This window comes from Salminus brasiliensis, chromosome 15 (genome assembly GCF_030463535.1).
Source record: "Salminus brasiliensis chromosome 15, fSalBra1.hap2, whole genome shotgun sequence".
Taxonomy (NCBI): Eukaryota; Metazoa; Chordata; class Actinopteri; order Characiformes; family Bryconidae; genus Salminus; species Salminus brasiliensis.
The window spans coordinates 27304328-27320435 of NC_132892.1; the positions used below are offsets into that span (position 1 = coordinate 27304328).

The 16108-nt window shown below is 40.4% G+C and overlaps 1 protein-coding gene across 1 annotated transcript; it reads right to left on the minus strand.

The window, feature by feature from the left end:
- Positions 1-246: 246 nt before the first annotated feature.
- rab3da (RAB3D, member RAS oncogene family, a) lies at positions 247-14649 on the minus strand. Its single transcript, XM_072656815.1, has 5 exons — positions 14472-14649; positions 10297-10533; positions 5107-5225; positions 4496-4620; positions 247-3698 (listed from the first exon to the last, which is right to left on the minus strand). The coding sequence occupies exons 2-5, from the start codon at positions 10531-10533 to the stop codon at positions 3511-3513; spliced, it is 669 nt and encodes a 222-aa protein (XP_072512916.1). The 5' UTR covers positions 14472-14649; the 3' UTR covers positions 247-3510.
- Positions 14650-16108: the final 1459 nt, after the last annotated feature.

Below are 16108 nucleotides of genomic sequence, written 5' to 3' on the forward strand. Positions count from 1 at the left end.
CAAAAAAATAATATAATATGACATGGCTTACCATACTGAAAACCAAACAAACAAAACCAACAGAAGAAACCATTTATATAACCCACTAACGCTGTGTGAGTTAAACCCAGTGTCTGTTCTGTGTTATGGTAATGACCCAAACAAACAAACAAAAAATAAAATCACCCCCCTCCAAAAAAAAACAACATATAATTTTGATCAATCCAGCCTCCTTTTAAAGTACGAAAAAATAAAAGATGGACACTATTTTGTTGTTTTCTGCTTTATTTGGTTTGTCCATTTCATTCATACTGCAGTCATTTGTCTTTGCAGCTTTGGATTTATTTTGAGCTCTCAGTCTGTTTCATACAGACATACATTCATATTTTATGTCTGTATTAAAATACAGACGCTGAAATCAGTCCAACATGAATTGTGACTCATGAACTGCCAATTCAAAGGACATGTTTTATGTATGGGTCTGCTACACTTAAATATTATGTGAAACAACTGTCATTTTTATGTACATTTCATAGTAAATTGACAACATTGGACAACAACAAAAAAAAAAAAACACAAATAAATACCTTCCGTTAGACTCTTATCTTTTGAAACAATCCTTCTTACCACAGAGCATGTCCTTGAAGGTTTCCCTTAACTGAATAAAAGAAACCTGACCCAACGGGAGACGGGAGAAAGTGGGCACAGGGCAATCAGAAATAAAGAATGAAATCCTAATCTTAAGGTAAAACCTCAGGGTTTTCAACTTAATTTATACCCTCAGTATCTGCATCATATACCTAATTAGTATAGATTATTCCCTATACATAGAACAGAACAAAAAAAACCTGCTGACTCTCAACAGCAGCAACTGTCCATTGACTTATTGCTACTATTATTCACGTCAACAAGCTTTCATTAGGCCTATTTTCCTAAGTACAGGAGAATTTGTCAAACTTGTTATCCATCCTAATTAATAGCATGCTTAAGATGGAGCATACAGAAATTACATTGAAAAGTACTGAAGTATTCCTTTAACGAAGCCCGCAAACAAACATTGTAGAAGTGAGGGCCAACACTGCCTCTATTACTGTAGTCCTGCACAAACATGTGATCAGAGTTTCTGCACGTAGCATAGGTTTAATGATACACGCTGTACCTGCCCAGTTGGACTTTTTTTATGATGGATATTGGTCTAGTTTGATGTCAACCGATAAAAACAGAGCTGGAGAGTAAATTTCATGGAAATACAAGAACAAGGTCAATGGATTGTTAATACAGTATGCTTCACACTGCATTGTGTCAAAAAGCCCTTTATGAATGGCACAGAGTAGAGGAAGTTTTCAGAATGGCATCCACTAGTCACATACAAATATATACATGCACTTGCACAGTATTCTTTCAGATGTCCCTAATCCAGCACACATAATTAAACCCATCAGTTAATTATCATGTTGAATCAGTGGACTCCAGTGCAGAGAAATGTTCAGCAGTTACATACAGTGTCCACATGGGGGCATAACAGCGTTTAGTATGCAGCATTATTATAGACTTGCTCTACAGAGAAGGCCTCCAATTCAGGAAATATGAGAAATTCAAAAATGTACATAACCACTTACACATAGTCTGTATGTGTTTGACAAAGGCTGAGTAGTGGGTCATTGTTTGGACCTCCCAAAAAATGAAAAGCATAACATCCATTCTGCTGAATCTGCTGAAAATTCTCTGAGAGATCAGAGATCTCTGATTCTGTTCAGTGGACCATCAGTAGGTTCCCTTTGCCAACTGGCCACTTTTCAGTTGCTGTAGGGTTGTAGGCTAAAAACAGTCAGTCCACTATTGTGGATTACTCTGTGTTGGGCCATGAGAAATTAAAGAGCTACCCGTTTCAATACTCTTAACATGCCTTCACAAGCTCCTCCTTGGGTGATTCTCAACACCAACTTCATCTTAAGGTTCGTTCTATTGCTGTATTAGCTAACGTTTTTCTTAAAGAAGCCCTTGGTGAGGCGAGCGATCAAGTCAACATCATTGTGAACATCAGTGTAAACACAGAAATAACTGCGACCAAACAAATTCCTTTTTTCAACCCCCCAAAAATGGATAAGCCAAAGCCTTTATGAGAAAAATAAAATACTTTTAAATACAGCTGTTTAAATATAATGATGCTAAGATAGCAGTAATAGGAGGTTCTTTGGCACGGCGCCTTATAAGAAATACTTGTTTCCCCAAATAACCTGTTTTTAAGGAACCCTACACCCAAGCCAAAAACCATTTTACAATTTCTTAGTTTTAATAAAAACTCAAACCTCCTTGATATGTTCAAACTAGGCATCATGTAGCAAACAAGTCTACGTACTGTTTACATATTCTCTTACCCTGCTGGTTTGCTGGCTTGCTAATCTAAGGGCTACTCAAAATACAAGAGCTTTTAAACCTGAAGCTGAATCCAGACAAAGCCATTATTCTGAGATTTTTGAGTAGGTTTTATGCTTTGACTTCTCAAACAGTGGTTTGCATTACAAAGCTAGCTTACTAGCAAGTGCGCTCCTGTAGGAAAATCCACCCATCACTGTGCCTTTTTTCCTCGTCCCTAAAGAGGTTGCTTGTGTAATGTAGATTCTACGCAATTTGGAGTCTGATTAAGATGCTTAAAACAGTATTGTGACAGGGCTGCTCATAGTGACGAAGCTAAAGATATTTCTGGAGGATACACATAAAAATATGGAACCCAGTGATCTCAGTTTAATACCAGTTTGCTCACACATCTGTTGAGTGTATGTTTGCATGTGTGTGTTTAATAAAGACTGTGAGCATAGACATAGACTTCCATTCAATATTTTAACATAAATTTTGTTATTTTATAAACAGTAATATCTTAAATTGTTATTCTTTATTTAATTAAAATTTTATTAATTTTTGGGAACTGAAATCAGTTATTCAGTGTAATTCAATGTAATTACTAAGAATGTAATGGTACATGTATTCATACTGAACAGTCACAGTACAGGGATCGCGGTTCGGTGCATGCAGTTGCGTGGCGACTACATGTTAAATACTGCAATTTCACAAGGGCACCACCTGGATCACTATGGTAACAGTGGTTTTGTTTCCAGCCATGGTTTGGCATGACCATTCAAACCAGTGATCCTCGGGTTATGGCGGCAGTCCCTTAGTTTGTTTTCCCCTGTTGTACTGAACATGTACCGAACCCTGAGGTCCAAACTGCAGTGCAAATCGAACCGTGCCTTTTGTACACCATTATTCCTCTGATAATTAGTAGTTTTTGTCTACTTATTTACCTTGAGCTTTGAAACATTAGGCATATATTACGAAAAACACCTTTGTTGAATGGTAGTGTATGTAAGGGTTTGTCTCTGTGGGATTACTAGTGAGTGGTCCAGCCATAGTGCATGTAGCTGTGCATTGGCCTATGCTTGTGTGTATGTCGTCTATGCATGGTGTGTGTGTGTGTGTGTGTGTGTGTGTGTGTGTGTGTGTGTGTGTGTGTGTGTGTTGAGTGAGTGATTATTAACATGAACAGCCGCTCTGCCCCGCCGGGGGCGTGTCCTGTAGGCTGGGGCCTTTGTGATTGGTCAGTTGGCTGGGCTCTCCATCCATGCTTTCGTTCATTTTGTCGCAGATGACGTCCACCAGCCGCTCAAACACCTGCTTCACGTTGATGTTGTCTTTAGCACTTGCCTCGAAAAACTGGAACCCTGGAGAAATTACACAATATAGAGATCAGTATCAAAGCAGGCTGATTAATTGACTGGTTCCCAAGCCTGTTCTGAAAAACTACTTTAAAAGAGCCATGATCAAGTGACACAAAATGAACTTGAACTTTATCCTCACATGAAATTAGCCAAATGCAGCCAATCAGTGAATAGTAAAAAAGAGAGAGAATGAATCAGGGCAGAAAGTGCTATCGAGTGCAGTTTTGGCCAGACAGTAAAAGTTTATTTGATGAGAGTTTTATGCGTCACCATTACTCAATTTAACTCAATTACTTACTTTAAAGAAATCATTAATTACAATTGACCTGGCCTGAACTGTCAGTGCTAACGATAATGACTTCTTGTGTTACTTACTGCTCCCTCTTACAGTATGTAACACAGCCTGATGAACACACTCAGCTGCATACTTAAAGGATCTCCTTGTAGGACTGGGTAATATTGCAAAAATAAATATTTTTGTCATTTTTATTTATTTTTGCATAATTTTATAAATTTGATTAAAAATGCTGGTTACTCATTTTGTTAACATTTCATGATGATTCGTTCAAGTCCTTGTTAAGTCAATTTCACTACAAAATCTTTTTACATTAACTTCCATTACTATTGTGAAGATACAAGGTTGTGTTTCAGCCATTGATGTATTATTACAATACTTTGAAAGATTAGCACAATATTAAACACACATTACTGCATGTAGTTTTGCAACACACTAAAAGTGCAGACTGATCGTGATTCATCTGTAAGTGTAAAGTGTCCGTGTGCATGCAGGTTAAACTCACCTAATTCATTAGCTAGTCTCTGTCCGTCTTCTGTGGCCACCAGTCTGTCATCCTCCAGATCACACTTGTTCCCCACCAGAATCACTTGAGCATTGTCCCATGAGTACGTCTTAATCTGAGTTGCCCTGAGATACACGCACATGCACACACTCAAATATAAACATATTAAATATGTCACAAAAATGCGATTAAAAATTGGGGGATTGCGATTTTTTTTATTTTTTATTTTGATTTTTGACTAAACTAACTTGAATTAAAGCTAAATATTATATATATATGCGTGTGTGTGTGTGTGTGTGTGTGTGCGTGTGTATGAACGTATGCATGTATGAATGCATGTATGAATAAATGAATGTGAGAGAGATAGTATAATATAAGTAACATTATAATGATAAAAATAAAAGAAATAAGACACAGGGACCACCCTTATTGTAATTTTACCAGTTTACCACATTTGAAGCAGAATAAAACCCACTTACTGCATGCAACTGTGGTAAAGTCACAGCGTACAACCTTGAGTGGCTTTCTGCTTTTGTAAAATTGCAACAAAACACAATATAATAAAACCAACATCAGATTTTATTTATAGTTATCGTTAAGACTGGCCTCACCAGTCTTGTACAGCGTAGAACGACTCCTGGTTAGTGATGTCGTACATCAGCAGAAAGCCCATGGCTCCTCTGTAGTAGGCTGTAGTAATGGTGCGATACCTCTCCTGACCTGCAGTGTCCTACAGCGGGCCAGAACAGTCACATTAGATTCTAACAGACACTGGAGGAACACCACACCACTTAGCCTGAGCGACTCAGTATTACAGGAAGGTCCTACGAAGTCTGTGGAGCAAGGGGATTCGACCAATGTGAAATCAGATACTGAGTTTAAGGAGGGCAGGATTCTGATTAGTACGGCCAAATATATTTTAATGTGGTCAAAAATTAAAAAGGGTAACAGGTAAGGTAAGGTGAGATAAACAGGCTTTACTGACTGCTATCAGTAATCAGTCAGTCATTGACTACAAATTGTCAAATAATACGTTCAGTTCAAATAATACTGTCTGATCTTCATAATCTGTTAACAATGAAGAAGACATGTCTCACCACAATTAAATTTTATACATAATAAATCTGCGGGTAAGCAACTACACGTTACTTCATATCAGTGTTAGTTGCTACCAGTTTGTCTTTCGTCAGGTATGTTTGCTCTCTGCTCGTGTTTACCTCTGGCTGTTCTTTATCAACAACATTATGGAGATCACATGATGTCAAGATCAAACAGACAGACTGTTTTCAAGCTGTTTTTATAACCACAGGGAGCGTCAAGTGAGACTGACCTGGCCGTGCCTGTCCATCCGGCAGAAAAAGGGTCTCATTAGCACACGGGACAAAAACGCTAATAACTTGAGTGCAAACACAGGCTAGAAAGGCAGCTTTACTAGCAGTGTGGTAACTAAGCAACCACTAATTGGTTTCCATGACACTGTAAGGTCTCGCCCTCACTTAGACAGCCTTGACCCGTCATTTGTAGGTTCTAGCGTTAACAGTGTGTGTGTATGTGTGAGAGAGAGCGAGCGAGCTAATGGGTGGCTACAGACAAAACCACATCCCCTTCTTTCAGCAGAGATGAGCTCTAGCAGCTGCTCAGTACAAACACACACATTTACACTACAATGACTTACAGCCTAAATGGAAATGTTGATAATTCTTATCTGCTTACGTGTGTGTGTTTGTATACACACAGCTCTATAAAAATCTTCTTTTTTATGACTTTTGCTCTCAAAATATTGACCATATTAAAGAAACGAATTTTCCCGCAAAGTAATGATCTATTATGTTGAAATAATGACTTATGTTATCTAAATAATGACATTTAAATAACTTATTTCCTCAAGAATGTGCAGTTACCACACAATATTTAACTTATAATCCCAAGATAAATACTGTAATAATCATCATTTGGCATTTTGTGTGGTCATTTTTTAATCAATTATTTAATCAAGAATGTGATCATTCTTTAATCAATTATGATTAAAGTTTGATATATAAATCACAGAAGGAGGAAAATTCTCACTGGCCTTATAAGCTTTACAGAAGAAACAGTGATCTGACTTAATTTACACAATACTCACAAAACTGTTGAGAAATCCCACAGCATACGCATGTGCCACTTATTACTCATGTTGGATGTAACGTAATGTGCAATGTTGACTTTCTCTCAGAATACTGTACTGAGTCAATGCTAAGTCAAACTACATTCATGCCCCTTAAGTAAACCAGTATGCTCTTATAAACACGCACACACACTGCTGTTCACAGGTCAGTTTCACACATTGTGAGTAAGAATAAGAGGGAAAACCCACACATCCACTCCCCTGAGTGGATTACACTGAAGCAGCACTGCAGGCCCACTTAAGCTTATCATTAAGCAACTCTAAAACGACACTCAGTCAGTGAGGGCAAAACCTTACCCAAGTCTCGGAATCCTCCACACCCTGGAAACACACCTCCAAAACACACACACAGCAAGACATGGTCAAGCACTGGCCATAGTGTGCCTCCTAAGGAAATGATAACACTGCTAACAATGAATGAAAACTAGCAACAGGTGCATGAATCCAAGTCCAGTTTAAAAGACTAGTATTAAACCCAAAAGCATTTTCACTTTATTTTTCGTCAGGGCCCTGGGGTTCTCGTCTTCTTATCCCTTAGAACTTAACATGCTTGTTTTGCTAGTAAGCCGGGAGTTTCATGCCTGCATTTTTAAATCTAGTTAAATTGGTTCATTTTCACCTTTAAAGCAATTGGTTTGGGCAGGTCTGAACACAGTACTCACACTCGGATGCGGACCAAGACACCCACACAGAGACCACCAAGAGGAGATGGCCTCTGGAGCAGTTTGATTGTGGTAAGAATTTGATCTGACCTCACTCTGACCAAACTATCAGGTGTACTCATGTACGCATTTTTGAGCTAAACAGCTCCCATAGCCATGTGTTAATCTGGTGTACTGCTCAGATAATTATGCTACTACAGCTATGAACAAAAGCCATGTCTGCTGTTGCTCCATGTTAAACTGTAAAATAGAGGCAAACTACATATACAGCACATGAGAAATTGCTACACTTTATAGCCCCATTAAAGTGGTTTCTAGTTTCACTGAATTGTTGGCCTGTATATTATCCCCCTGGCTTTCTGTTCTGTACTATGACGAATACTCGAGTAGCACTTTCAGTAATGTGGTTAACGGAGTACTTAAGAACACGAGTACCACCCTACAGAAAGCAAAGACTGCACTATACTAGTAACACAACCCACTGCTCTGCACCTAGAGGGAATATTCCCTTCAGTGCCTCTTCCCACAAATAACACACTCCCTTCTACATCTGTGTGGTTGTGGTTTTTTAACATTTTAGCATTTGCAATTTGTGCATCGATTACGTTACGTTATCGATTTAATACACACACGCGCACACACACCCCCATTACCGATGGCAAAAAATGTCTCCAGGCCAGAGAACCAGATTAGCAAGACGTTTCTAGACTCCAGTGTGTTTCAGTTTGTATGGGCTTGTGTGTATGGGTGTGTATTACGTTCTTGAGACCATTAGTGAGGTCAAGATTGGATGATCACCACCTCACCTCATCCCCCAATTCTTAAACATATTGGATGGAGCACCATCATTTTGGAACGCAGTTGGAGGGCTTTACACCCCTTTAGCCTGCGCCTGACTTGGCTCTGGCCCTATTCTATTGGCAGTACTTCTCCACAGGCACAGGGCAAGCTGTGTGTGCGCATTTGCACAGCAGTGTCAGCAATGGGTGCAAATTAAAGTAGCTGAATTTTACTGGTGCATAGAAAGGGTGTCCACAAAGAAATGGAACATGTAGAGTATGTTAGTAGGTCTTCTACTCTTACAGTAAGTTTACTCAGGTTTAATGAGCAATAATATCAAGCAATATTCTACTCTAATTAATAAATCAATTAAAAAATCTCTCAGGAGATCTCTGGTACATACCGGTCTGGTTTCTTATCAAAGAGGTTAAAATACTGGATTTTACAGTAATTAGCTGTCATTAGCAGAGCTTGGAAAGTGGCTGGCTTTCATTAACTAACTAAACAGTAAAGTTGTTGTAAAGAACTGTCTGGGAAGTAAGCTGACAGTATTTTACTGTGAATTTAAAGTGTAAACAACAGACTGCTGCATTATGTAAGTATAGTATTGTCCAGCAAATGTATATTACAGTAGTTTCCCTCTAAAAGTATAGTAAACAGTTGGGTACTAGCTATTTTTACTTGTAAAGTATACTGAAATGTCTGAAGGGCTCCATGTACTTTATTATGGCCCAGTTAAGTCCATACTTATTGTTTGACCTTTAGGGGGAAAATAAACATAAAAAAAAAAACTGACATTCAATTTTTTATCAAAAAATTATTATATTAATTGATTATTGAATTAATCAATAGTAGGAGCTCTATCCTGTATGCAATTCCTCCCTCTCTTTCTCTTTCACATCCACACCTAGTCTGTCTCGTTCTGTATTTGAAACATAAATATACACAAACAGACGTCATCATAAGTGCTTCACAGTCATTCCCAAAATCAATACAGCAAAACGAACCTCAAACAAGCCTCTGCAGTTTCACTTCTGGTCTATCTGGTTCTCTCACATCATAATCCACCTTTCAGAGCTGTACATTTTATTAATTGATAACTGGAATTATTCATTTTCAACAGAAAGTGACTAGAATGGAACTGTGTTATTTTATTAATGTATCCGGGCCGGGCTAGGGTAATGTAACGGCTCAAGGGAGCGTGTAAGTCATCATGGATCGGAGGAGGCTGTGCCAGAATAGACTGCACTACCATGCCAGTGCTCCATTAGGGAACAAATTAATTGTGACTCATTTCCTTAATAGCATTTCACTGGAATTAGATTGACCCCAACTCTGGTAAGCAAAAACAATACATCAGTAAAAAAGGGCAGCATGATATGGACAAAATGCTAGTATTGTGATTACGGCTGGCAACCTCTAATCAATGTAATCTTGCCCATGTCAATTATTTAGGTTTTTTCCATTTATTTATTTATTTATTTATTCATTCATTCTGTTAGTACTCCCCACTGAGTGTTCACATACTGTCCCACTAAAAAAATAACGCAGCATGTGTACTGACGTGACTCACCCCAACCAGTCTGCTCAAACACAGAGTAAATCGAGCAGTACTTTTTTTGTGATTGTACTGCTGCATACAGAAATTGTGAGTAATACATCAAAAACGACCACAAGTAAATACTGTCCAGCATTATTAATCCAGTAAAATGGCAATGGGATTGGTCAGTGGGCTCATTTGCATATTGCAGTCTTCTGTTGTGTTCTACAGAAGGTTTTGGAGTCTGACACAATATACATCCTTAATTATAAATATGAGCAAAATCAGGGAATCGAACCCTGGACTACCATGATGAGCACAGTGTTGTTCCCCACTAAACTACACCATTTTGGTATCTGAAAACTGGCAGCTCAAATTGTTAGCTAGCTATGGACATATGCTCTGATTGGAAAAAGCACTTTAGAAGTTTAGAAGAAGAATATTTTTATTCATGTTTTAACCACAAAATGCATCCCCTTTTTGTCACCTAGGAACTACAAATGCCAGCACCAGGCAATGATATATGGACTACAACTCCCATCACTCCCACTCCTACCTCCACCATAACTACTAGCCATATCTGACAGGCTACTAACTACACCTACCAGCATTAAACCACAGAAAAACTACAATTCCCATCAGTCCTACCTACCCAGATCTGGAGTTTGACGCGTTTCTCGTTGCGGTACACGGTTTTCACTTTGAAATCGATGCCCACAGTGCTGACGAACGCCGAGGTGAAGGAGTCATCGGCGTATCGGAACAGGAAGCTGGTCTTTCCCACGCTGCTGTTGCCAATGATGAGAAGTTTAAACATGTAATCGAAGTTCTGATCTGCAGCATCCTTCTGCGCTTGCGTCTGCTGGCGGGGGTCATTCACTGACGCCATCTAGAGGTCCGGAGGGTGAGAGAATAAAGGAACAGGACATTAGGACAGTGGAGTAGCCTTGCCCTGTATATACTGTTATTTTGCAGGGCGAACACGTAGAGTTGGAAAACATGACCATTTATTTATTTATTTGATTTATTACCCAACCCATACATATTCTCCCCCTATGCCCCTTTCCTGACACTGGATGGGTGGAGAACACCACATGCCTCCTTTGACACATGCACAGCCAGACAGCATCTCCCTACCCCCCAACTGCCACCGGTGCAAAGTCACTGGACAATCAGCATGCTCCGATTCATTGGCCAGCATTGCACTGATATGATATGGAGAGAAAGTGCCATCTACCCACCCTGGAGAGAGCTCTTTCAGGGCCCAGGCGATGGCTAGGAGCATGATCAGGATTCGAACCAGCAATCTTTTCATATTATTTTACGTATTAACTGCAATTATGCATATTTATGCAGAGTGTCAAATTATCATGTACAATCATAATGTAATATGCCATTAAATATCATGATATTGAAATGTTTTTACTATAAATTGCACACCCCTTCCAACACACCTAATCCAACTAACCATCTAATTAAAGTCCCCCCTACCCATTTCCTTCAGTTTCCTTTTTACCCTGGTCAGTTAAAATATCTATAAAACTGGACACACTGGAGACAAGTTCAAGCGTCAGGGTGGCTCGTGATACTTCCTTTAGCTATGGTATATACTTATGTTCATGATTAATAATGTGTCGTACTGTGTCTGAAACCATTTAGGCAGGTCTTAATTTGTTACCTACATTAGCCTAGCAGCTCCAGGACAAAGCTGGAAGCCTATCTCAGACATTAAACATGCCTTGGCTGACTACAGCTTTAAGAAGCTCCTCCTGAGTTTGAAGTGTGTGTGTGTGGGGGTGTGTGTGTTAGAACAAGGAAAACACTAAAGTGTCTTGGACAACAGGACTGCCTGAGTAATGGATCATTAATGTGGACAGTTCACATCCATATATATCCTTCTTTTTTCCCCTCTCCCTCTCTCCATTCGTCACTTCTTCTCCATTTGTCTTTTTCTCTCTCGTTTTCCTGCCTCTCTTTGACTTTCACTTTATCTCCCCTCCCTCTCTTTTTTCCCTCTTCCTCTCCTCTTTCTCGCTCCCTCCCTCCCTCTGTGAAATCTGTAATTCAAAGACGCTGAGTGAGGCTTTTTCCCTGATTAGGGCTCGTTTCCGTGGAGACAAGCTCAGCACAAAGCATCCAGACCACAAAAGACAGAAGCCAGAGCATTGGTCAGCAAATTTACACACACACGCAAGCATCTCTGTACAACACAGGAAGACATCCTAACAAAATCAGCTGCCCTTCATATTGTTTCACAAGGTCATCATGCTCAAATTATTTACAAATTTTATTTTATGTTATTTTGACATTCATTAAAAGTTAAGAAGGTTTTTTTTCCTTCTCCTGTAAAACTACTATTTTGGTCTTTAGTCCTTAAACTCTACATGTGCTTATTTGTAAGTCCACGCTTTAGTTCACTCTCATAACTACACACAACTCTTGTGTGTAGTCACATACAACATGGAAGCCAGAATTCAAACTCTGAGACAACTGAGCATCTCCAGCAGCTTCTATAATTATTCATTAATCGTAACTGAGGTAAAATGTTTAATCAATAGTGATACTGATTTGAGGTCATATCGGCCAGCATTGTAGGAGCGTAACGGTACGTGTATTTGTGCCAAACTGTCACAGTACGTACATCACTGTTCAGTGGACGCCGTTGTACAGAGAAACGCGGCACGATACGAGAATTCGCAAGGTGGATGAAGACTGATGAACATAATGTATTTACGTAATGTTTTCTAATTTGGTAGTGCCAGTTCCCCACCTGTTCGTAGCTCCCCCTACCACTAGCAATGTTCCCAATATTAGGAGGGTAAGGACACATCTTTTCAGTTACATGCACCTAACAGAGCCTATCAATTCTGCTCTCTCGGACTCCGGCTGCTGATTGCAAAGCAGAAGCATGGCTCAGGATTTGAACTCGCACTCCCTGGGCCGTACTGGCAGCACACCAGACTGCTGAGTCACTTGGAGCCCATCACAAGTGAGTACCACCTGGTAATGGTAGTTTTGTTGGCTTTCCCTTCTTCCTCCACTCTCGGTATTATTCTGTATCTCTCACTGTTCTGTTTGCAGTGAAACAACTAAAAATTAACCAGCATTTCTGCGACATTCTGACTTTTTTACATCTTTCAACTCATGAAATCATGGTTGGATTGGACGACAATGGTGTGTCGACACTGCTGGTGTGTGTTTATAAAAACACTTTAAACATGCTACCGTTTACACAGCTTGGCTGTACCAGCTACCGCAGGGGCGACTATGCAACACTAGGCGTAACAGACTGTAAATTGCAAGACTGGCCTTACGCTATACACCCTTATTCCTTACCAACATCACAGTCTATCACTGGAAGTGATTACCACTAAGCACCACTCTCTTTAAGCTCTTAAACCTTTGGCTTGTATCATATCTATATCTTATAATAGAAACACTTATAATGGAAGTCAGTAAACGCATGCATCAGTTACTGCTCCACGTCTATATATTAATGCATCTGGGGTCTGATTGGCCTGGGTAATCAATCATGTGATACAGATGAGACATATAGAATTAAGATAGATTGAAAACACTGGTGATCCATCCATCCAAACATTTTCGTATTCACTACTTCCTAATCAGGGTAGTGGTGGGCCAGCAGCCTACCTGGAATCATTGGGGCCCAAAGTAGGAATACCCCTTAGACATACACAGGGAAGCACTCACACCCATTCCCTCACACCTAGGGGCAATTTATGTTAACTCACCTACCATGTGCATTGTGGGAGGTGGTAAGAAACCAGGCCGCCCAAAGGAAGCCCATATTGATGGAACTCATACAGACAGGGACCAGAACAATTAATGGCTGGAGCTAATTATGCAGTCTTCTAATTAATTAGCCCACCCATAAAATGGCTAATGTGTAAGTCTTGTAACTCTGAAAGTGAGGAACTGGAGTGTGGGTCATTCCGCCAACTTCATATCGTACAATATTTGACATTAACATTAGGAGGTTGTGTGGAAGTCCTTCAACCACACCTGATGAAGGTCTCAGCAGGATGTGACACGCCTTACACACTCTTTCAGAGTGAACACACTCATTAAAATAGGAGGTTTGGTATTTCACGGGATGCCTGGGTAGGAAATAATCAATCAGTGACTGCAGGTGGCTGCTGCACCTAGATGTTTAAAAAAAGGAACCAAAAAAAAAAAACATAGCAAAGTTGTTATTAAAGCCAATCTGCTAAAGATATTTCATCTATAAACATCTAACTGTATTAAATGTATTAAAGGTACACCATGAGGAAAGAACAGCAAATATCTCAGTCTGCTGGACCATCTACAGTGCTCCAGTGCTTCAGTGCTTCCACGAGAAAACCAAACGCTTGATTTAGTGGAAATGCATCAGCTTTAATAGTCTTTTCTCACCATCATGATGACATATACCACCATGTACCACCTCATATATGCACATAGTGTTTGTTTTTTTCCTCCCCTTTAGGCGATAAAGGCCTGGCAGGAGTTAAGCAGTACACTAGACACTATTGCTTAAGCTTAAGGGTCCACACCCTGTGTGAATATAAACGACTGGAGCACCACAGCAGCTCTCGCCAAGTAGAAAAACACCCCAGCTGAGCTCTAGGCTGCGGAATGAGCCAGTCTGCAGTCCGGGACTGGAAATACGGGAGTGTTTATGCTGCCTTACAGGCAAGGACTCAACAGGCTGTACAGTGGAGTCCAGTTCAGCTTCCATATGGCCACCTGCCTCCTCGGTGCCCCAGCACTTGAGCGGACTGCCGCTTTAACGCACATCAGAAACACTGTGTCGCATCAGCTGCTCACCTTCTCCAGTCGTTTGTCTTCAAGAAGTTCCTCAAAACGACGTGTTTGTCTTTCTCCCCCGGCTCGCTCCGCCCAGCGAGCCTCCTCAAAACAGAGCTGAACCAAATACAAACTCCTAATTTTCAACCCTGAAGCTTGAAGACCCGAGCAGCTGCCTCGCCCTCACTTCGCAGCACTTTCTCCGTGCACTGACTGGCGGCGAGCAGCACCACCGCGATGTTCTCTGGGGGCTGTGGGCGGGGCTGCGCGTTTAGCTCCTCCCCATGATCAGCCCTTCACGTATGCAATCGTGGAGACCAGCAATCATGGACCAGTGAAGGTACTGACGAGTACGGTGTATGTTCAAAAGTATGTGGACACCTGCTCGTTCAGTTCAGTTTGTCTACTCTTCTGAGAGGCCTTTCCGCTAGATGTTGGAACATTGCTGTGAGGATGTGACTGCATTCAGCCACTACAGCATTAAGCACTGAGTTGAGGTACTGGTGAGGTACGCCACTCCAGCTCATCCCAAAGGTACTGGATGGGGCTCCATTACTGTAGAGCAGTGGTTCCCTACTCCAACATGGAGTGGTGGTTTTCTGCTTTAACATACTTAACATCTTCAACTCAGGAAGGGCTTATTGTGTCGATGAACAGCTGGATTGGGTGGGTTGGGAGAAGGATAAACAGTAACGTGCAGGGTAGGGGGTCTACCAAACCCTTTTGCCTTAATACACACAAATAATAGTGATGTATAGAAACAGTATAGTGAAAGTATACTAACCATGCTGTGACTCAATAGGTTATAAATGTAGTGTTGCCCCAACGTCAGTTTAAGAAGAACAGTGGCTAAACTAAGGCTTAAATGTTTGGGCTTCACCAAATATGCTGTATAGCTCTGCCTCAACATATAAGCTTGCATACAAGATTACTGGCAGGCAGAAACAGCATTGTCCGTACCTTGATAAGCTAGAGAAAGTAAAGTGAGCAAGACTGATGTATGACGTTATCCCCAAATTTGTCGATGCAATACTCAAGGAGAATATGCTACACAAACTACCAGCCACACCTAACATTGTAGGCCTAAGCCTAGGTTGTGTTCAATATGGTTAAGTTTACTTAAGGTAAGCTCCAGTTCTCTCATGGACAACAGGCCAGCTATATACACTACTCAGTCAAATTTAGGCTACTTGTGTAGAGCAAAAGGGGAACCCATTCTCATCTGGTGGACACTGAATAGAAAGGAATTCAAGAAAGGAACTCTACTCAACAAAGGGTAGGTATGTATCCCTGATATTTGGATATTGGGGTTACATGTGTGATATCAGGTCTTGGTGTAAACTTTGCATATCACTTGTTACTATGTTAATACAGGGCTGTCTGATATGCTCCATATGTATTTCCCTATGCTGCATTTAAACAGCATCAGTGTTAATGCATTTGCGCAGCTGAATTAGAAAGCTTCCAAACCCAACTTCCATTAACAGTACGAAACAACCAACTCCCTCAGTCAGCATTAAAGAAAGTAAACAGCTGACGGACAGTGGTGACTCAGACACTTTGTTTGCTACAAGGCTTACGGAAGGGGTTGGTGGTTTGTTCATTTTGCCAGGTTTGTTTCAATAATATATATATATATATATATACACACACACACA